The 24664-nt window shown below is 42.0% G+C and overlaps 1 protein-coding gene across 4 annotated transcripts in view; it reads left to right on the plus strand.

Moving 5' to 3' along the window:
• The window catches only part of LOC128656607 (zinc finger protein OZF), a 254192-nt gene that overhangs the window by 35325 nt on the left and 194203 nt on the right, over positions 1-24664 (plus strand). For all 4 annotated transcript variants that reach the window (XM_053710606.1, XM_053710624.1, XM_053710630.1 and 1 more), the window contains exon 2: positions 16971-17064. In XM_053710606.1, the coding sequence (XP_053566581.1) occupies positions 16984-17064 (81 nt within the window). In that variant the 5' untranslated portion in view covers positions 16971-16983. The remainder of the gene's footprint in view (positions 1-16970; positions 17065-24664) is intronic.

The following is a 24664-nucleotide window of genomic DNA, read 5'->3' on the forward strand; positions in this document are numbered from 1 at the left end:
TCCTCACACGGCCCAGTGCTACCGCTGATACGTATAATGACCTCAGTGATCTCACAGCTATCAGTGCTACTGCTGATACGTATAATGACCTTAGTGATCTCACAGCTCAGTGCTACCGCTGATACGTATAATGACCTCAGTGATCTCACAGCTCAGTGCTACCGCTGATACGTATAATGACCTCAGTGATCTCACAGCTCAGTGCTACTGCTGATACGTATAATGACCTCAGTGATCTCACAGCTCAGTGCTACCGCTGATACGTATAATGACCTCAGTGATCTCCTCACAGGGCTCAGTGCTACCACTGATATGTATAATGACCACAGTGATCTCATAGCTCAGTGCTACTTCTGATACGTATAATGACCTCAGTGATCTCACAGCTCAGTGCTACCGCTGATACGTATAATGACCTCAGTGATCTCACAGCTCAGTGCTACTGCTGATACGTATAATGACCCCAGTGTTCTCCTCACAGGGCTCAGTGCTACCGCTGATACGTATAATGACCTTAGTGATCTCACAGCTCAGTGCTACCGCTGATACGTATAATGACCTCAGTGATCTCACAGCTCTCAGTGCTACCGCTGATACGTATAATGACCTCAGTGATCTCACAGCTCTCAGTGCTACCGCTGATACGTATAATGACCTCAGTGATCTCACAGCTATCAGTGCTACTGCTGATACGTATAATGACCTCAGTGATCTCACAGCTCTCAGTGCTACCACTGATACGTATAATGACCTCAGTGATCTCACAGCTATCAGTGCTACTGCTGATACGTATAATGACCTCAGTGATCTCACAGCTCAGTGCTACTGCTGATACGTATAATGACCTCAGTGATCTCACAGCTCAGTGCTACCGCTGATACGTATAATGACCTCAGTGATCTCACAGCTCAGTGCTACCGCTGATACGTATAATGACCTCAGTGATCTCACAGCTATCAGTGCTACTGCTGATACGTATAATGACCTCAGTGATCTCACAGCTCAGTGCTACCGCTGATACGTATAATGACCCCAGTGATCTCACAGCTCAGTGCTACCGCAGATACGTATAATGACCTCAGTGATCTCACAGCTCAGTGCTCCCGCTGATACGTATAATGACCTCAGTGATCTCACAGCTCAGTGCTACTGCTGATACGTATAATGACCTTAGTGATCTCACAGCTCAGTGCTACCACTGATACGTATAATGACCTCAGTGATCTCATAGCTCAGTGCTACCGCTGATACGTATAATGACCTCAGTGATCTCACAGCTCAGTGCTCCCGCTGATACGTATAATGACCTCAGTGATCTCACAGCTCAGTGCTACTGCTGATACGTATAATGACCTTAGTGATCTCACAGCTCAGTGCTACCACTGATACGTATAATGACCTCAGTGATCTCATAGCTCAGTGCTACCGCTGATACGTATAATGACCTCAGTGATCTCATAGCTCAGTGCTACCGCTGATACGTATAATGACCTTAGTGATCTCACAGCTCAGTGCTACCGCTGATACGTATAATGACCTCAGTGATCTCACAGCTATCAGTGCTACTGCTGATACGTATAATGACCTCAGTGATCTCACAGCTCAGTGCTACCGCTGATACGTATAATGACCCCAGTGATCTCACAGCTGAGTGCTACCGCTGATACGTATAATGACCTCAGTGATCTCCTCACAGGGCTCAGTGCTACCACTGATACGTATAATGACCTTAGTGATCTCACAGCTGAGTGCTACCACTGATACGTATAATGACCTCAGTGATCTCACAGCTCAGTGCTACTGCTGATACGTATAATGACCTCAGTGATCTCATAGCTCAGTGCTACTGCTGATACGTATAATGACCTCAGTGATCTCACAGCTCAGTGCTACTGCTGATACGTATAATGACCTCAGTGATCTCACAGCTCAGTTCTACCGCTGATACGTATAATGACCTCAGTGATCTCCTCACAGGGCTCAGTGCTACCACTGATATGTATAATGACCACAGTGATCTCACAGCTCAGTGCTACCGCTGATACGTATAATGACCTCAGTGATCTCACAGCTCAGTGCTACCGCTGATACGTATAATGACCTCAGTGATCTCACATCTCAGTGCTACCGCTGATACGTATAATGACCTCAGTGATCTCACATCTCAGTGCTACTGCTGATACGTATAATGACCTCAGTGATCTCACAGCTCAGTGCTACCGCTGATACGTATAATGACCTCAGTGATCTCACAGATCAGTGCTACCGCTGATACGTATAATGACCTCAGTGATCTCACAGCTCAGTGCTACCGCTGATACGTATAATGACCTCAGTGATATCACATCTCAGTGCTACCGCTGATACGTATAATGACCTCAGTGATCTCACAGCTCAGTGCTACCGCTGATACGTATAATGACCCCAGTGTTCTCCTCACAGGGCTCAGTGCTACCACTGATACGTATAATGACCCCAGTGTTCTCCTCACAGGGCTCAGTGCTACCACTGATACGTATAATGACCTTAGTGATCTCATAGCTTAGTGCTACCGCTGATACGTATAATGACCTCAGTGATCTCACAGCTCTCAGTGCTACCGCTAATACGTATAATGACCTCAGTGATCTCACAGCTCAGTGCTACCGCTGATACGTATAATGACCTCAGTGATCTCACAGCTCTGTGCTACCGCTGATACGTATAATGACCTCAGTGATCTCATAGCTCTGTGCTACAGCTGATACGTATAATGACCTCAGTGATCTCACAGCTCAGTGCTACCGCTGATTCTTATAATGACCTCAGTGATCTCATAGCTCAGTGCTACTGCTGATACGTATAATGACCTCAGTGATCTCATAGCTCAGTGCTACTGCTGATACGTATAATGACCTCAGTGATCTCACAGCTCAGTGCTACTGCTGATACGTATAATGACCTCAGTGATCTCACAGCTCAGTTCTACCGCTGATACGTATAATGACCTCAGTGATCTCACAGCTCAGTGCTACTGCTGATACGTATAATGACCTTAGTGATCTCACAGCTCTCAGTGCTACCACTGATACGTATAATGACCTCAGTGATCTCATAGCTCAGTGCTACTGCTGATACGTATAATGACCTCAGTGATCTCATAGCTCAGTGCTACCGCTGATACGTATAATGACCTCAGTGATCTCACAGCTCTGTGCTACCGCTGATACGTATAATGACCTCAGTGATCTCATAGCTCTGTGCTACAGCTGATACGTATAATGACCTCAGTGATCTCATAGCTCAGTGCTACTGCTGATACGTATAATGACCTCAGTGATCTCATAGCTCAGTGCTACCGCTGATACGTATAATGACCCCAGTGTTCTCCCCACAGGGATCAGAGCTACCACTGATACGTATAATGACCTTAGTGATCTCACAGCTCAGTGCTACCGCTGATACGTATAATGACCTCAGTGATCTCATAGCTCAGTGCTACCGCTGATACGTATAATGACCTTAGTGATCTCACAGCTCAGTGCTACCGCTTATACGTATAATGACCTCAGTGATCTCACAGCTCAGTGCTACCGCTGATACGTATAATGACCTCAGTGTTCTCCTCACAGGGATCAGTGCTACCGCTGATACGTATAATGACCTCAGTGATCTCACAGCTCTGTGCTACCGCTGATACGTATAATGACCTCAGTGATCTCATAGCTCTGTGCTACAGCTGATACGTATAATGACCTCAGTGATCTCACAGCTCAGTGCTACCGCTGATTCTTATAATGACCTCAGTGATCTCATAGCTCAGTGCTACTGCTGATACGTATAATGACCTCAGTGATCTCATAGCTCAGTGCTACTGCTGATACGTATAATGACCTCAGTGATCTCATAGCTCAGTGCTACCGCTGATACGTATAATGACCCCAGTGTTCTCCCCACAGGGATCAGAGCTACCACTGATACGTATAATGACCTTAGTGATCTCACAGCTCAGTGCTACCGCTGATACGTATAATGACCTCAGTGATCTCACAGCTCTGTGCTACCGCTGATACGTATAATGACCTCAGTGATCTCATAGCTCTGTGCTACAGCTGATACGTATAATGACCTCAGTGATCTCACAGCTCTCAGTGCTACCGCTGATTCTTATAATGACCTCAGTGATCTCATAGCTCAGTGCTACCGCTGATACGTATAATGACCCCAGTGATCTCACAGCTCAGTGCTACCGCTGATACGTATAATGACCTCAGTGATCTCACAGCTCAGTGCTACCGCTGATACGTATAATGACCTTAGTGATCTCACAGCTCAGTGCTACCGCTGATACGTATAATGACCTCAGTGATCTCATAGCTCAGTGCTACCGCTGATACGTATAATGACCTTAGTGATCTCACAGCTCAGTGCTACCGCTGATACGTATAATGACCTCAGTGATCTCACAGCTCAGTGCTACCGCTGATACGTATAATGACCTCAGTGTTCTCCTCACAGGGATCAGTGCTACTGCTGATACGTATAATGACCTCAGTGATCTCACAGCTATCAGTGCTACTGCTGATACGTATAATGACCTCAGTGATCTCACAGCTCAGTGCTACCGCTGATACGTATAATGACCTCAGTGATCTCACATCTCAGTGCTACCGCTGATACGTATAATGACCTCAGTGATCTCACATCTCAGTGCTACTGCTGATACGTATAATGACCTCAGTGATCTCACAGCTCAGTGCTACCGCTGATACGTATAATGACCTCAGTGATCTCACAGATCAGTGCTACCGCTGATACGTATAATGACCTCAGTGATCTCACAGCTCAGTGCTACCGCTGATACGTATAATGACCTCAGTGATATCACATCTCAGTGCTACCGCTGATACGTATAATGACCTCAGTGATCTCACAGCTCAGTGCTACCGCTGATACGTATAATGACCCCAGTGTTCTCCTAACAGGGCTCGGTGCTACCACTGATACGTATAATGACCCCAGTGTTCGCCTCACAGGGCTCAGTGCTACCACTGATACGTATAATGACCTTAGTGATCTCATAGCTTAGTGCTACCGCTGATACGTATAATGACCTCAGTGATCTCACAGCTCTCAGTGCTACCGCTAATACGTATAATGACCTCAGTGATCTCACAGCTCAGTGCTACCGCTGATACGTATAATGACCTCAGTGATCTCACAGCTCTGTGCTACCGCTGATACGTATAATGACCTCAGTGATCTCATAGCTCTGTGCTACAGCTGATACGTATAATGACCTCAGTGATCTCACAGCTCAGTGCTACCGCTGATTCTTATAATGACCTCAGTGATCTCATAGCTCAGTGCTACTGCTGATACGTATAATGACCTCAGTGATCTCATAGCTCAGTGCTACTGCTGATACGTATAATGACCTCAGTGATCTCACAGCTCAGTGCTACTGCTGATACGTATAATGACCTCAGTGATCTCACAGCTCAGTTCTACCGCTGATACGTATAATGACCTCAGTGATCTCACAGCTCAGTGCTACTGCTGATACGTATAATGACCTTAGTGATCTCACAGCTCTCAGTGCTACCACTGATACGTATAATGACCTCAGTGATCTCATAGCTCAGTGCTACTGCTGATACGTATAATGACCTCAGTGATCTCATAGCTCAGTGCTACCGCTGATACGTATAATGACCTCAGTGATCTCACAGCTCTGTGCTACCGCTGATACGTATAATGACCTCAGTGATCTCATAGCTCTGTGCTACAGCTGATACGTATAATGACCTCAGTGATCTCATAGCTCAGTGCTACTGCTGATACGTATAATGACCTCAGTGATCTCATAGCTCAGTGCTACCGCTGATACGTATAATGACCCCAGTGTTCTCCCCACAGGGATCAGAGCTACCACTGATACGTATAATGACCTTAGTGATCTCACAGCTCAGTGCTACCGCTGATACGTATAATGACCTCAGTGATCTCATAGCTCAGTGCTACCGCTGATACGTATAATGACCTTAGTGATCTCACAGCTCAGTGCTACCGCTTATACGTATAATGACCTCAGTGATCTCACAGCTCAGTGCTACCGCTGATACGTATAATGACCTCAGTGTTCTCCTCACAGGGATCAGTGCTACCGCTGATACGTATAATGACCTCAGTGATCTCACAGCTCTGTGCTACCGCTGATACGTATAATGACCTCAGTGATCTCATAGCTCTGTGCTACAGCTGATACGTATAATGACCTCAGTGATCTCACAGCTCAGTGCTACCGCTGATTCTTATAATGACCTCAGTGATCTCATAGCTCAGTGCTACTGCTGATACGTATAATGACCTCAGTGATCTCATAGCTCAGTTCTACCGCTAATACATATAATGACCCCAGTGATCTCACATCTCAGTGCTACTGCTGATACGTATAATGACCTCAGTGATCTCATAGCTCAGTGCTACCGCTGATACGTATAATGACCCCAGTGTTCTCCCCACAGGGATCAGAGCTACCACTGATACGTATAATGACCTTAGTGATCTCACAGCTCAGTGCTACCGCTGATACGTATAATGACCTCAGTGATCTCACAGCTCTGTGCTACCGCTGATACGTATAATGACCTCAGTGATCTCATAGCTCTGTGCTACAGCTGATACGTATAATGACCTCAGTGATCTCACAGCTCTCAGTGCTACCGCTGATTCTTATAATGACCTCAGTGATCTCATAGCTCAGTGCTACCGCTGATACGTATAATGACCCCAGTGATCTCACAGCTCAGTGCTACCGCTGATACGTATAATGACCTCAGTGATCTCACAGCTCAGTGCTACCGCTGATACGTATAATGACCTTAGTGATCTCACAGCTCAGTGCTACCGCTGATACGTATAATGACCTCAGTGATCTCATAGCTCAGTGCTACCGCTGATACGTATAATGACCTTAGTGATCTCACAGCTCAGTGCTACCGCTGATACGTATAATGACCTCAGTGATCTCACAGCTCAGTGCTACCGCTGATACGTATAATGACCTCAGTGATCTCACAGCTCAGTGCTACCGCTGATACGTATAATGACCTCAGTGTTCTCCTCACAGGGATCAGTGCTACTGCTGATACGTATAATGACCTCAGTGATCTCATAGCTCAGTGCTACTGCTGATACGTATAATGACCTCAGTGATCTCACAGCTATCAGTGCTACTGCTGATACGTATAATGACCTCAGTGATCTCACAGCTCAGTGCTACCGCTGATACGTATAATGATCCCAGTGATCCCCTCACAATGGTTCAATTCCCTCTCTTGTAGGTGTCATTAGGTGATGATATCATTATGTCACATTACTGAGTGCTGACGTTTCATTCTCTGTAGGTGTCATTAGGTGATGATATCATTATGTCACATTACTGAGTGCTGACGTTTCATTCTCTGTAGGTGTCACTAAGTGATGATATCATTATGTCACATTACTGAGTGCTGACGTTTCATTCTCTGTAGGTGTCATTAGGTGATGATATCATTATGTCACATTACTCAGTGCTGACGTTACATTCTCTGTAGGTGTCATTAGGTGATGATATCATTATGTCACATTACTCAGTGCTGACGTTTCATTCTCTGTAGGTGTCATTAGGTGATGATATCATTATGTCACATTACTCAGTGCTGACGTATCATTCTCTGTAGGTGTCATTAGGTGATGATATCATTATGTCACATTACTCAGTGCTGACGTCTCATTCTCTGTAGGTGTCATTAGGTGATGATATCATTATGTCACATTACTCAGTACTGACGTTACATTCTCTGTAGGTGTCATTAGGTGATGATATCATTATGTCACATTACTGAGTGCTGACGTTTCATTCTCTGTAGGTGTCATTAGGTGATGATATCATTATGTCACATTACTCAGTACTGACGTTTCATTCTCTGTAGGTGTCATTAGGTGATGATATCATTATGTCACATTACTCAGTGCTGACGTCTCATTCTCTGTAGGTGTCATTAGGTGATGATATCATTATGTCACATTACTCAGTGCTGACGTCTCATTCTCTGTAGGTGTCATTAGGTGATGATATCATTATGTCACATTACTCAGTGCTGACGTTTCATTCTCTGTAGGTGTCATTAGGTGATGATATCATTATGTCACATTACTCAGTACTGACGTTTCATTCTCTGTAGGTGTCATTAGGTGATGATATCATTATGTCACATTACTCAGTACTGACGTCTCATTCTCTGTAGGTGTCATTAGGTGATGATATCATTATGTCACATTACTCAGTGCTGACGTTACATTCTCTGTAAGTGTCATTAGGTGATGATATCATTATGTCACATTACTCAGTGCTGACGTTACATTCTCTGTAGGTGTCATTAGGTGATGATATCATTATGTCACATTACTGAGTGCTGACGTTTCATTCTCTGTAGGTGTCATTAGGTGATGATATCATTATGTCACATTACTCAGTGCTGACGTTTCATTCTCTGTAGGTGTCACTAGGTGATGATATCATTATGTCACATTACTCAGTGCTGACGTTTCATTCTCTGTAGGTGTCATTAGGTGATGATATCATTATGTCACATTACTCAGTGCTGACGTTTCATTCTCTGTAGGTGTCATTAGGTGATGATATCATTATGTCACATTACTCAGTGCTGACGTTACATTCTCTGTAGGTGTCATTAGGTGATGATATCATTATGTCACATTACTCAGTGCTGACGTCTCATTCTCTGTAGGTGTCATTAGGTGATGATATCATTATGTCACATTACTCAGTACTGACGTTTCATTCTCTGTAGGTGTCATTAGGTGATGATATCATTATGTCACATTACTCAGTGCTGACGTCTCATTCTCTGTAGGTGTCATTAGGTGATGATATCATTATGTCACATTACTCAGTGCTGACGTTACATTCTCTGTAGGTGTCATTAGGTGATGATATCATTATGTCACATTACTCAGTACTGACGTCTCATTCTCTGTAGGTGTCATTAGGTGATGATATCATTATGTCACATTACTCAGTGCTGACGTCTCATTCTCTGTAGGTGTCATTAGGTGATGATATCATTATGTCACATTACTCAGTGCTGACGTTTCATTCTCTGTAGGTGTCATTAGGTGATGATATCATTATGTCACATTACTCAGTGCTGACGTCTCATTCTCTGTAGGTGTCATTAGGTGATGACATCATTATGTCACATTACTCAGTGCTGACGTCTCATTCTCTGTAGGTGTCATTAGGTGATGATATCATTATGTCACATTACTCAGTGCTGACGTCTCATTCTCTGTAGGTGTCATTAGGTGATGATATCATTATGTCACATTACTCAGTGCTGACGTTACATTCTCTGTAGGTGTCATTAGGTGATGATATCATTATGTCACATTACTCAGTGCTGACGTTACATTCTCTGTAGGTGTCATTAGGTGATGATATCATTATGTCACATTACTCAGTGCTGACGTTTCATTCTCTGTAGGTGTCATTAGGTCATGATATCATTATGTCACATTACTCAGTACTGACGTTACATTCTCTGTAGGTGTCATTAGGTGATGATATCATTATGTCACATTACTCAGTGCTGACGTTTCATTCTCTGTAGGTGTCATTAGGTGATGATATCATTATGTCACATTACTCAGTGCTGACGTTACATTCTCTGTAGGTGTCATTAAGTGATGATATCATTATGTCACATTACTCAGTGCTGACGTTACATTCTCTGTAGGTGTCATTAGGTGATGATATCATTATGTCACATTACTCAGTGCTGACGTCTCATTCTCTGTAGGTGTCATTAGGTGATGATATCATTATGTCACATTACTCAGTACTGACGTTTCATTCTCTGTAGGTGTCATTAGGTGATGATATCATTATGTCACATTACTCAGTGCTGACGTCTCATTCTCTGTAGGTGTCATTAGGTGATGATATCATTATGTCACATTACTCAGTGCTGACGTTACATTCTCTGTAGGTGTCATTAGGTGATGATATCATTATGTCACATTACTCAGTACTGACGTCTCATTCTCTGTAGGTGTCATTAGGTGATGATATCATTATGTCACATTACTCAGTGCTGACGTCTCATTCTCTGTAGGTGTCATTAGGTGATGATATCATTATGTCACATTACTCAGTGCTGACGTCTCATTCTCTGTAGGTGTCATTAGGTGATGATATCATTATGTCACATTACTCAGTGCTGACGTCTCATTCTCTGTAGGTGTCATTAGGTGATGATATCATTATGTCACATTACTCAGTGCTGACGTCTCATTCTCTGTAGGTGTCATTAGGTGATGATATCATTATGTCACATTACTCAGTGCTGACGTTTATTTCTCTGTAGGTGTCATTAGGTGATGATATCATTATGTCACATTACTCAGTGCTGACGTTACATTCTCTGTAGGTGTCATTAGGTGATGATATCATTATGTCACATTACTCAGTGCTGACGTCTCATTCTCTGTAGGTGTCATTAGGTGATGATATCATTATGTCACATTACTCAGTACTGACGTCTCATTCTCTGTAGGTGTCATTAGGTGATGATATCATTATGTCACATTACTCAGTACTGACGTTTCATTCTCTGTAGGTGTCATTAGGTGATGATATCATTATGTCACATTACTCAGTACTGACGTTTCATTCTCTGTAGGTGTCATTAGGTGATGATATCATTATGTCACATTACTCAGTGCTGACGTCTCATTCTCTGTAGGTGTCATTAGGTGATGATATCATTATGTCACATTACTCAGTGCTGACGTCTCATTCTCTGTAGGTGTCATTAGGTGATGATATCATTATGTCACATTACTCAGTACTGACGTCTCATTCTCTGTAGGTGTCATTAGGTGATGATATCATTATGTCACATTACTCAGTGCTGACGTTTCATTCTCTGTAGGTGTCATTAGGTGATGATATCATTATGTCACATTACTCAGTGCTGACGTTACATTCTCTGTAGGTGTCATTAGGTGATGATATCATTATGTCACATTACTCAGTACTGACGTCTCATTCTCTGTAGGTGTCATTAGGTGATGATATCATTATGTCACATTACTCAGTGCTGACGTTTCATTCTCTGTAGGTGTCATTAGGTCATGATATCATTATGTCACATTACTCAGTGCTGACGTTACATTCTCTGTAGGTGTCATTAGGTCATGATATCATTATGTCACATTACTCAGTGCTGACGTTACATTCTCTGTAGGTGTCATTAGGTGATGATATCATTATGTCACATTACTCAGTGCTGACGTCTCATTCTCTGTAGGTGTCATTAGGTGATGATATCATTATGTCACATTACTCAGTACTGACGTCTCATTCTCTGTAGGTGTCATTAGGTGATGATATCATTATGTCACATTACTCAGTGCTGACGTCTCATTCTCTGTAGGTGTCATTAGGTGATGATATCATTATGTCACATTACTCAGTACTGACGTCTCATTCTCTGTAGGTGTCATTAGGTGATGATATCATTATGTCACATTACTCAGTGCTGACGTTTCATTCTCTGTAGGTGTCACTAGGTGATGATATCATTATGTCACATTACTCAGTGCTGACGTTTCATTCTCTGTAGGTGTCATTAGGTGATGATATCATTATGTCACATTACTCAGTACTGAAGTTTCATTCTCTGTAGGTGTCATTAGGTGATGATATCATTATGTCACATTACTCAGTGCTGACGTCTCATTCTCTGTAGGTGTCATTAGGTGATGATATCATTATGTCACATTACTCAGTGCTGACGTCTCATTCTCTGTAGGTGTCATTAGGTGATGATATCATTATGTCACATTACTCAGTGCTGACGTCTCATTCTCTGTAGGTGTCATTAGGTGATGATATCATTATGTCACATTACTCAGTGCTGACGTTACATTCTCTGTAGGTGTCATTAGGTGATGATATCATTATGTCACATTACTCAGTGCTGACGTTACATTCTCTGTAGGTGTCATTAGGTGATGATATCATTATGTCACATTACTCAGTGCTGACGTCTCATTCTCTGTAGGTGTCATTAGGTGATGATATCATTATGTCACATTACTCAGTGCTGACGTTTCATTCTCTGTAGGTGTCATTAGGTGATGATATCATTATGTCACATTACTTAGTGCTGACGTCTCATTCTCTGTAGGTGTCATTAGGTGATGATATCATTATGTCACATTACTCAGTGCTGACGTTACATTCTCTGTAGGTGTCATTAAGTGATGATATCATTATGTCACATTACTCAGTGCTGACGTTACATTCTCTGTAGGTGTCATTAGGTGATGATATCATTATGTCACATTACTCAGTGCTGACGTCTCATTCTCTGTAGGTGTCATTAGGTGATGATATCATTATGTCACATTACTCAGTGCTGACGTCTCATTCTCTGTAGGTGTCATTAGGTGATGATATCATTATGTCACATTACTCAGTACTGACGTTTCATTCTCTGTAGGTGTCATTAGGTGATGATATCATTATGTCACATTACTCAGTGCTGACGTCTCATTCTCTGTAGGTGTCATTAGGTGATGATATCATTATGTCACATTACTGAGTGCTGACGTTTCATTCTCTGTAGGTGTCATTAGGTGATGATATCATTATGTCACATTACTCAGTGCTGACGTTACATTCTCTGTAGGTGTCATTAGGTGATGATATCATTATGTCACATTACTCAGTGCTGACGTCTCATTCTCTGTAGGTGTCATTAGGTGATGATATCATTATGTCACATTACTCAGTGCTGACGTCTCATTCTCTGTAGGTGTCATTAGGTGATGATATCATTATGTCACATTACTCAGTGCTGACGTCTCATTCTCTGTAGGTGTCATTAGGTGATGATATCATTATGTCACATTACTCAGTGCTGACGTTTCATTCTCTGTAGGTGTCATTAGGTGATGATATCATTATGTCACATTACTCAGTGCTGACGTTTCATTCTCTGTAGGTGTCATTAGGTGATGATATCATTATGTCACATTACTCAGTGCTGACGTCTCATTCTCTGTAGGTGTCATTAGGTGATGATATCATTATGTCACATTACTCAGTGCTGACGTCTTCATTCTCTGTAGGTGTCATTAGGTGATGATATCATTATGTCACATTACTCAGTGCTGACGTTTCATTCTCTGTAGGTGTCATTAGGTGATGATATCATTATGTCACATTACTCAGTACTGACGTTTCATTCTCTGTAGGTGTCATTAGGTGATGATATCATTATGTCACATTACTCAGTGCTGACGTCTCATTCTCTGTAGGTGTCATTAGGTGATGATATCATTATGTCACATTACTCAGTGCTGACGTCTCATTCTCTGTAGGTGTCATTAGGTGATGATATCATTATGTCACATTACTCAGTGCTGACGTCTCATTCTCTGTAGGTGTCATTAGGTGATGATATCATTATGTCACATTACTCAGTGCTGACGTTACATTCTCTGTAGGTGTCATTAGGTGATGATATCATTATGTCACATTACTCAGTGCTGACGTTTCATTCTCTGTAGGTGTCATTAGGTGATGATATCATTATGTCACATTACTCAGTGCTGACGTCTCATTCTCTGTAGGTGTCATTAGGTGATGATATCATTATGTCACATTACTCAGTGCTGACGTTTCATTCTCTGTAGGTGTCATTAGGTGATGATATCATTATGTCACATTACTCAGTGCTGACGTCTCATTCTCTGTAGGTGTCATTAGGTGATGATATCATTATGTCACATTACTCAGTGCTGACGTCTCATTCTCTGTAGGTGTCATTAGGTGATGATATCATTATGTCACATTACTCAGTGCTGACGTTACATTCTCTGTAGGTGTCATTAGGTGATGATATCATTATGTCACATTACTCAGTAGCTGACGTCTCATTCTCTGTAGGTGTCATTAGGTGATGATATCATTATGTCACATTACTCAGTGCTGACGTTTCATTCTCTGTAGGTGTCATTAGGTGATGATATCATTATGTCACATTAATCAGTAACTGACGTTACATTCTCAGTAGGTGTCATTAGGTGATGATATCATTATGTCACATTACTCAGTGCTGACGTCTACATTCTCTGTAGGTGTCATTAGGTGATGATATCATTATGTCACATTACTCAGTGCTGACGTTACATTCTCTGTAGGTGTCATTAGGTGATGATATCATTATGTCACATTACTCAGTGCTGACGTTACATTCTCTGTAGGTGTCATTAGGTGATGATATCATTATGTCACATTACTCAGTGCTGACGTCTCATTCTCTGTAGGTGTCATTAGGTGATGATATCATTATGTCACATTACTCAGTGCTGACGTTACATTCTCTGTAGGTGTCATTAGGTGATGATATCATTATGTCACATTACTCAGTGCTGACGTCTCATTCTCTGTAGGTGTTATTAGGTGATGATATCATTATGTCACATTACTCAGTGCTGACGTCTCATTCTCTGTAGGTGTCATTAGGTGATGATATCATTATGTCACATTACTCAGTGCTGACGTTACATTCTCTGTAGGTGTCACTAAGTGATGATATCATTATGTCACATTACTCAGTACTGACATTTCATTCTCTGTAGGTGTCATTAAGTGATGATATCATTATGTCACATTACTCAGTACTGACGTTACATTCTCTGTAGGTGTCATTAGGTGATGATATCATTATGTCACATTACTCAGTACTGACGTTTCATTCTCTGTAGGTGTCATTAGGTGATGATATCATTATGTCACATTACTCAGTGCTGACGTTTAATTCTCTGTAGGTGTCATTAGGTGATGATATCATTATGTCACATTACTCAGTACTGACGTTTCATTCTCTGTAGGTGTCATTAGGTGATGATATCATTATGTCACATGACTCAGTGCTGACGTTTCATTCTCTGTAGGTGTCATTAGGTGATGATATCATTATGTCACATTACTCAGTGCTGACGTTTCATTCTCTGTAGGTGTCATTAGGTGATGATATCATTATGTCACATTACTCAGTACTGACGTTTCATTCTCTGTAGGTGTCATTAGGTGATGATATCATTATGTCACATTACTCAGTGCTGACGTTTCATTCTCTGTAGGTGTCATTAGGTGATGATATCATTATGTCACATTACTCAGTGCTGACGTTTATTTCTCTGTAGGTGTCATTAGGTGATGATATCATTATGTCACATTACTCAGTACTGACGTTTCATTCTCTGTAGGTGTCATTAGGTGATGATATCATTATGTCACATGACTCAGTGCTGACGTTTCATTCTCTGTAGGTGTCATTAGGTGATGATATCATTATGTCACATTACTCAGTGCTGACGTTTCATTCTCTGTAGGTGTCATTAGGTGATGATATCATTATGTCACATTACTCAGTACTGACATTTCATTCTCTGTAGGTGTCATTAAGTGATGATATCATTATGTCACATTACTCAGTGCTGACGTTACATTCTCTGTAGGTGTCATTAGGTGATGATATCATTATGTCACATTACTCAGTGCTGACGTTACATTCTCTGTAGGTGTCATTAGGTGATGATATCATTATGTCACATTACTCAGTACTGACGTTTCATTCTCTGTAGGTGTCATTAGGTGATGATATCATTATGTCACATTACTCAGTACTGACGTTTCATTCTCTGTAGGTGTCATTAGGTGATGATATCATTATGTCACATTACTCAGTACTGACGTTTCATTCTCTGTAGGTGTCATTAGATGATGATATCATTATGTCACATTACTCAGTGCTGACGTCTCATTCTCTGTAGGTGTCACTAAGTGATGATATCATTATGTCACATTACTCAGTACTGACGTCTCATTCTCTGTAGGTGTCATTAGGTGATGATATCATTATGTCACATTACTCAGTGCTGACGTCTCATTCTCTGTAGGTGTCATTAGGTGATGATATCATTATGTCACATTACTCAGTGCTGACGTCTCATTCTCTTGTAGGTGTCATTAGGTGATGATATCATTATGTCACATTACTCAGTGCTGACGTTTATTTCTCTGTAGGTGTCATTAGGTGATGATATCATTATGTCACATTACTCAGTACTGACGTTTCATTCTCTGTAGGTGTCATTAGGTGATGATATCATTATGTCACATGACTCAGTGCTGACGTTTCATTCTCTGTAGGTGTCATTAGGTGATGATATCATTATGTCACATTACTCAGTGCTGACGTTTCATTCTCTGTAGGTGTCATTAGGTGATGATATCATTATGTCACATTACTCAGTACTGACATTTCATTCTCTGTAGGTGTCATTAAGTGATGATATCATTATGTCACATTACTCAGTGCTGACGTCTCATTCTCTGTAGGTGTCATTAGGTGATGATATCATTATGTCACATTACTCAGTACTGACGTTACATTCTCTGTAGGTGTCATTAGGTGATGATATCATTATGTCACATTACTCAGTGCTGACGTTTCATTCTCTGTAGGTGTCATTAGGTGATGATATCATTATGTCACATTACTCAGTACTGACGTCTCATTCTCTGTAGGTGTCATTAGGTGATGATATCATTATGTCACATTACTCAGTACTGACGTTTCATTCTCTGTAGGTGTCATTAGGTGATGATATCATTATGTCACATTACTCAGTGCTGACGTCTCATTCTCTGTAGGTGTCATTAGGTGATGATATCATTATGTCACATTACTCAGTACTGACGTCTCATTCTCTGTAGGTGTCATTAAGTGATGATATCATTATGTCACATTACTCAGTACTGACGTTTCATTCTCTGTAGGTGTCATTAGGTGATGATATCATTATGTCACATGACTCAGTGCTGACGTTTATTTCTCTTGTAGGTGTCACTAAGTAATGGCGAGCCAGGACAGAGGAGAGATGATTGAGAAGATCTTGAATCATGCTCTGGGGATCATCTACGTGCTGACGGGAGAGGTGCGAGTACACTGTGTATATAGAACATGCTTGTTGTTACTTATAGACAGGGAGCAATATTTTATTCAAGACACTTAAAGGGACATTAGTTTGTAACATAAAATGTTTAGGAAAACAACTTCACAATACATATTTGTTATTTACTTTGCCCCTTTTTCTGTAATTTAGATCTGCAAACTGAGAGTTTTCTTACTGTGAGGATTTGAACTTCTTAATCCTAATTGTGCCACATAGCCATCCTTAAGTGGCCTCAGCAGAGATTATTAGACACCACTTCTTAATGAAATGACAGTGGCTAGCTGCGTCTTTTCCAGTGTTGTAAATAAGGCAACTGGTGGTTGAAAACAAATGCAGCAAACAAGTTGTTAATGCATTCACTGTCACGTAGCATGTTAATTTCTTGTTATCTTATGATTACAAGGTGTTTATTGTCTCTCTGAACCAGGACATTCTTACATAAATGCTTGACTGTAGGGGTCGCTTTTAGCACTGTTTAAAGAGACAGTAAAGGCAAATTAAAACTTTCATGATTTAGGTAGAGCAGCAAAAAACTTTTACTTCTATTATCTAAATTGCTTTTGTTCTCTTGGCATCCTTCGTTGAATAATATTCCTAGGCAAGATCATGAGCAGAAATGCATTATTGGGAGATAGCTGCTGATTGGTTGATGCACTTATATATATTTTGTCATTAAGTAACCTGAAATGTTCAGCTAGTTCCAAGTAGTGCATTACAGCTTTTTCAACAAAGGATACCAAGATAACGAAGCAAATTTGTTAATAGAAATAAAATGTGAAGATGTTTTAAACTATATGCTCTGAATCATGAAGGCAATTAATCTGTGTCTAATGTCCCTTTAATTTATTAGATATGTGTGTGTAATATGCTGCATCTGTATAAAGCTTGTAGTCTACGGAGAAACAGGCAGTAGAGTGGCAGGTCAGCAAAAATCATGCACGGCTGAGGCTTAGCACCCAATCCCTTGTTACCAGAAACCAGTGCTCTGCTTTAGCATCCAATCCGCTTGCAGCGTGACATTGAATGGTCCTGGTAACAAGTAAGTAGTGTTTTGCTTAGCACCTCTAAAGTAGGATATTGCAGAATGCTGGGAATTATAGTTCCCAAGATCTGCCAACCAGAATCTGTAAAATCAGGCTGCAGGCAGAGCAACCGGCATATGCCACCCCTAACCCTTTTGTACATAATAGATCTGTGTCCTCGTATTATGCATAATCTAATGTATAAATATAAGGAGTGAGGGGCCACGTGCACAGTAATTAGGCTTGTGTGTATATTATGTGTAATCTAATGTATAAATGCACGGACCAGCAATAAAACTAATGGGCCGGCTAGTGAGAGGCCACGTGCACAATAATTAGGCTTGTGTGTATATTATGTGTAATCTAATGTATAAATGCACGGACCAGCTATTAAACTGAGGAGCCGGCTAGTGAGGGGCCACGTGCACAGTAATTAGTAGGCACCTAAGGCTTGTGTGTATATCATGTGTAATCTAATGTATAAATGCACGGACCAGCTATAAAACTAATGGGCCGGCTAGTGAGAGGCCACGTGCACAATAATTAGGCTTGTGTGTATATTATGTGTAATCTAATGTATAAATGCAGGGACCAGCTATAAAACTGTGGAGCCGGCTAGTGAGAGGCCACGTGCACAGTAATTAGTAGGCACCTAAGGCTTGTGTGTATATTATGTGTAATCTAATGTATAAATGCAGGGACCAGCTATAAAACTGAGGAGCCGGCTAGTGAGAGGCCACGTGCACAGTAATTAGTAGGCACCTAAGGCTTGTGTGTATATCATGTGTAATCTAATGTATAAATGCACGGACCAGCTATAAAACTGAGGAGCCGGCTAGTGAGAGGCCACGTGCACAGTAATTAGTAGGCACCTAAGGCTTGTGTGTATATTATGTGTAATCTAATGTATAAATGCACGGACCAGCTATAAAACTGAGGAGCCGCTAGTGAGGGGCCACGTGCACAGTAATTAGTAGGCACCTAAGGCTTGTGTGTATATTATGTGTAATCTAATGTATAAATGCACGGACCAGCTATAAAACTGAGGAGCCGGCTAGTGAGGGGCCACGTGCACAGTAATTAGTAGGCACCTAAGGCTTGTGTGTATATTATGTGTAATCTAATGTATAAATGCACGGACCAGCTATAAAACTGAGGAGCCGCTAGTGAGGGGCCACGTGCACAGTAATTAGTAGGCACCTAAGGCTTGTGTGTATATTATGTGTAATCTAATGTATAAATGCACGGACCAGCTATAAAACTGAGGAGCCGGCTAGTGAGGGGCCACGTGCACAGTAATTAGTAGGCACCTAAGGCTTGTGTGTATATTATGTGTAATCTAATGTATAAATGCAAGGACTGAGGAGTCGGCTAGTGAGGGGCCACGTGCACAGTAATTAGTAGGCACCTAAGGCTTGTGTGTATATTATGTGTAATCTAATGTATAAATGCACGGACCAGCTTTAAAACTGAGGAGCCGCTAGTGAGGGGCCACGTGCACAGTAATTAGTAGGCACCTAAGGCTTGTGTGTATATTATGTGTAATCTAATGTATAAATGCACGGACCAGCAATAAAACTGAGGAGCCGGCTAGTGAGGGGCCACGTGCACAGTAATTAGTAGGCACCTAAGGCTTGTGTGTATATTATGTGTAATCTAATGTATAAATGCACGGACCAGCTATAAAACTGAGGAGCCGCTAGTGAGGGGCCACGTGCACAGTAATTAGTAGGCACCTAAGGCTTGTGTGTATATTATGTGGTAATCTAATGTATAAATGCAGGGACCAGCTATAAAACAGAGGAGCCGGCTAGTGAGGGGCCACGTGCACAGTAATTAGTAGGCACCTAAGGCTTGTGTGTATATCATGTGTAATCTAATGTATAAATGCACGGACCAGCTTTAAAACTGAGGAGCCGCTAGTGAGGGGCCACGTGCACAGTAATTAGTAGGCACCTAAGCCTTGTGTGTATATTATGTGTAATCTAATGTATAAATGCACGGACCAGCTTTAAAACTGAGGAGCCGCTAGTGAGAGGCCACGTGCACAGTAATTAGTAGGCACCTAAGCCTTGTGTGTATATCATGTGTAATCTAATGTATAAATGCACGGACCAGCTATAAAACTGAGGAGCCGGCTAGTGAGGGGCCACGTGCACAGTAATTAGTAGGCACCTAAGGCTTGTGTGTATATTATGTGTAATCTAATGTATAAATGCAGGGACCAGCTATAAAACTGAGGAGCCGCTAGTGAGAGGCCACGTGCACAGTAATTAGTAGGCACCTAAGGCTTGTGTGTATATTATGTGTAATCTAATGTATAAATGCACGGACCAGCTATAAAACTGAGGAGCCGGCTAGTGAGGGGCCACGTGCACAGTATTTAGTAGGCACCTAAGGCTTGTGTGTATATTATGTGTAATCTAATGTATAAATGCACGGACCAGCTATAAAACTGAGGAGCCGCTAGTGAGGGGCCACGTGCACAGTAATTAGTAGGCACCTAAGGCTTGTGTGTATATTATGTGTAATCTAATGTATAAATGCACGGACCAGCAATAAAACTGAGGAGCCGGCTAGTGAGGGGCCACGTGCACAGTAATTAGTAGGCACCTAAGGCTTGTGTGTATATTATGTGTAATCTAATGTATAAATGCAGGGACCAGCTATAAAACTGAGGAGCCGCTAGTGAGGGGCCACGTGCACAGTAATTAGTAGGCACCTAAGGCTTGTGTGTATATTATGTGTAATCTAATGTATAAATGCAGGGACCAGCTATAAAACTGAGGAGCCGCTAGTGAGAGGCCACGTGCACAGTAATTAGTAGGCACCTAAGGCTTGTGTGTTTATTATGTGTAATCTAATGTATAAATGCAGGGACCAGCTATAAAACTGAGGAGCCGGCTAGTGAGGGGCCACGTGCACAGTAATTAGTAGGCACCTAAGGCTTGTGTGTATATCATGTGTAATCTAATGTATAAATGCAGGGACCAGCTATAAAACTGAGGAGCCGCTAGTGAGAGGCCACGTGCACAGTAATTAGTAGGCACCTAAGGCTTGTGTGTATATTATGTGTAATCTAATGTATAAATGCACGGACCAGCTATAAAACTGAGGAGCCGCTAGTGAGAGGCCACGTGCACAGTAATTAGTAGGCACCTAAGGCTTGTGTGTATATTATGTGTAATCTAATGTATAAATGCACGGACCAGCTATAAAACTGAGGAGCCGCTAGTGAGAGGCCACGTGCACAGTAATTAGTAGGCACCTAAGGCTTGTGTGTATATTATGTGTAATCTAATGTATAAATGCACGGACCAGCTATAAAACTGAGGAGCCGGCTAGTGAGGGGCCACGTGCACAGTAATTAGTAGGCACCTAAGCCTTGTGTGTATATTATGTGTAATCTAATGTATAAATGCACGGACCAGCTATAAAACTGAGGAGCTGCTAGTGAGGGGCCACGTGCACAGTAATTAGTAGGCACCTAAGGCTTGTGTGTATATTATGTGTAATCTAATGTATAAATGCAGGGACCAGCTATAAAACTGAGGAGCCGGCTAGTGAGGGGCCACGTGCACAGTAATTAGTAGGCACCTAAGGCTTGTGTGTATATTATGTGTAATCTAATGTATAAATGCACGGACCAGCTTTAAAACTGAGGTACCGCTAGTGAGAGGCCACGTGCACAGTAATTAGTAGGCACCTAAGGCTTGTGTGTATATTATGTGTAATCTAATGTATAAATGCAAGGACTGAGGAGTCGGCTAGTGAGGGGCCACGTGCACAGTAATTAGTAGGCACCTAAGGCTTGTGTGTATATTATGTGTAATCTAATGTATAAATGCACGGACCAGCTATAAAACTGAGGAGCCGGCTAGTGAGGGGCCACGTGCACAGTAATTAGTAGGCACCTAAGGCTTGTGTGTATATTATGTGTAATCTAATGTATAAATGCACGGACCAGCTATAAAACTGAGGAGCCGCTAGTGAGGGGCCACGTGCACAGTAATTAGTAGGCACCTAAGGCTTGTGTGTATATTATGTGTAATCTAATGTATAAATGCACGGACCAGCTATAAAACTGAGGAGCCGGCTAGTGAGAGGCCACGTGCACAGTAATTAGTAGGCACCTAAGGCTTGTGTGTATATTATGTGTAATCTAATGTATAAATGCAGGGACCAGCTATAAAACTGAGGAGCCGCTAATGAGAGGCCACGTGCACAGTAATTAGTAGGCACCTAAGGCTTGTGTGTATATTATGTGTAATCTAATGTATAAATGCACGGACCAGCTATAAAACTGAGGAGCCGGCTAGTGAGGGGCCACGTGCACAGTAATTAGTAGGCACCTAAGGCTTGTGTGTATATTATGTGTAATCTAATGTATAAATGCACGGACCAGCTATAAAACTGAGGAGCCGCTAGTGAGGGGCCACGTGCACAGTAATTAGTAGGCACCTAAGGCTTTTGTGTATATTATGTGTAATCTAATGTATAAATGCAGGGACCAGTTATAAAACTGAGGAGCCGGCTAGTGAGGGGCCACGTGCACAGTAATTAGTAGGCACCTAAGGCTTGTGTGTATATTATGTGTAATCTAATGTATAAATGCAGGGACTGAGGAGTCGGCTAGTGAGGGGCCACGTGCACAGTAATTAGTAGGCACCTAAGCCTTGTGTGTATATTATGTGTAATCTAATGTATAAATGCAGGGACCAGCTATAAAACTGAGGAGCCGCTAGTGAGGGGCCACGTGCACAGTAATTAGTAGGCACCTAAGGCTTGTGTGTATATTATGTGTAATCTAATGTATAAATGCACGGACCAGCTATAAAACTGAGGAGCCGGCTAGTGAGAGGCCACGTGCACAGTAATTAGTAGGCACCTAAGGCTTGTGTGTATATTATGTGTAATCTAATGTATAAATGCAGGGACCAGCTATAAAACTGAGGAGCCGGCTAGTGAGAGGCCACGTGCACAGTAATTAGTAGGCACCTAAGGCTTGTGTGTATATCATGTGTAATCTAATGTATAAATGCACGGACCAGCTATAAAACTGAGGAGCCGCTAGTGAGGGGCCACGTGCACAGTAATTAGTAGGCACCTAAGGCTTGTGTGTATATCATGTGTAATCTAATGTATAAATGCACGGACCAGCTATAAAACTGAGGAGCCGGCTAGTGAGGGGCCACGTGCACAGTAATTAGTAGGCACCTAAGGCTTGTGTGTATATTATGTGTAATCTAATGTATAAATGCACGGTCCAGCTATAAAACTGAGGAGCCGCTAGTGAGGGGCCACGTGCACAGTAATTAGTAGGCACCTAAGGCTTGTGTGTATATTATGTGTAATCTAATGTATAAATGCAGGGACCAACTATAAAACTGAGGAGCCGCTAGTGAGAGGCCACGTGCACAGTAATTAGTAGGCACCTAAGGCTTGTGTGTATATTATGTGTAATCTAATGTATAAATGCAGGGACCAGCTATAAAACTGTGGAGCCGGCTAGTGAGAGGCCACGTGCACAGTAATTAGTTGGCACCTAAGGCTTGTGTGTATATTATGTGTAATCTAATGTATAAATGCACGGACCAGCTATAAAACTGAGGAGCCGGCTAGTGAGGGGCCACGTGCACAGTAATTAGTAGGCACCTAAGGCTTGTGTGTATATTATGTGTAATCTAATGTATAAATGCAGGGACCAGTTATAAAACTGAGGAGCCGGCTAGTGAGGGGCCACGTGCACAGTAATTAGTAGGCACCTAAGGCTTGTGTGTATATTATGTGTAATCTAATGTATAAATGCAGGGACCAGCTATAAAACTGAGGAGCCGCTAGTGAGAGGCCACGTGCACAGTAATTAGTAGGCACCTAAGGCTTGTGTGTATATCATGTGTAATCTAATGTATAAATGCACGGACCAGCTATAAAACTGAGTAGCCGGCTAGTGAGGGGCCACGTGCACAGTAATTAGTAGGCACCTAAGGCTTGTGTGTATATTATGTGTAATCTAATGTATAAATGCACGGACCAGCTATAAAACTGAGGAGCCGCTAGTGAGAGGCCACGTGCACAGTAATTAGTAGGCACCTAAGGCTTGTGTGTATATTATGTGTAATCTAATGTATAAATGCACGGACCAGCTATAAAACTGAGGAGCCGGCTAGTGAGGGGCCACGTGCACAGTAATTAGTAGGCACCTAAGGCTTGTGTGTATATTATGTGTAATCTAATGTATAAATGCAGGGACTGAGGAGTTGGCTAGTGAGGGGCCACGTGCACAGTAATTAGTAGGCACCTAAGCCTTGTGTGTATATTATGTGTAATCTAATGTATAAATGCACGGACCAGCTTTAAAACTGAGGAGCCGTCTAGTGAGAGGCCACGTGCACAGTAATTAGTAGGCACCTAAGGCTTGTGTGTATATTATGTGTAATCTAATGTATAAATGCACGGACCAGCTTTAAAACTGAGGAGCCGCTAGTGAGGGGCCACGTGCACAGTAATTAGTAGGCACCTAAGGCTTGTGTGTATATTATGTGTAATCTAATGTATAA

This window comes from Bombina bombina, chromosome 1 (assembly GCF_027579735.1).
Source record: "Bombina bombina isolate aBomBom1 chromosome 1, aBomBom1.pri, whole genome shotgun sequence".
Classification (NCBI taxonomy): Eukaryota; Metazoa; Chordata; class Amphibia; order Anura; family Bombinatoridae; genus Bombina; species Bombina bombina.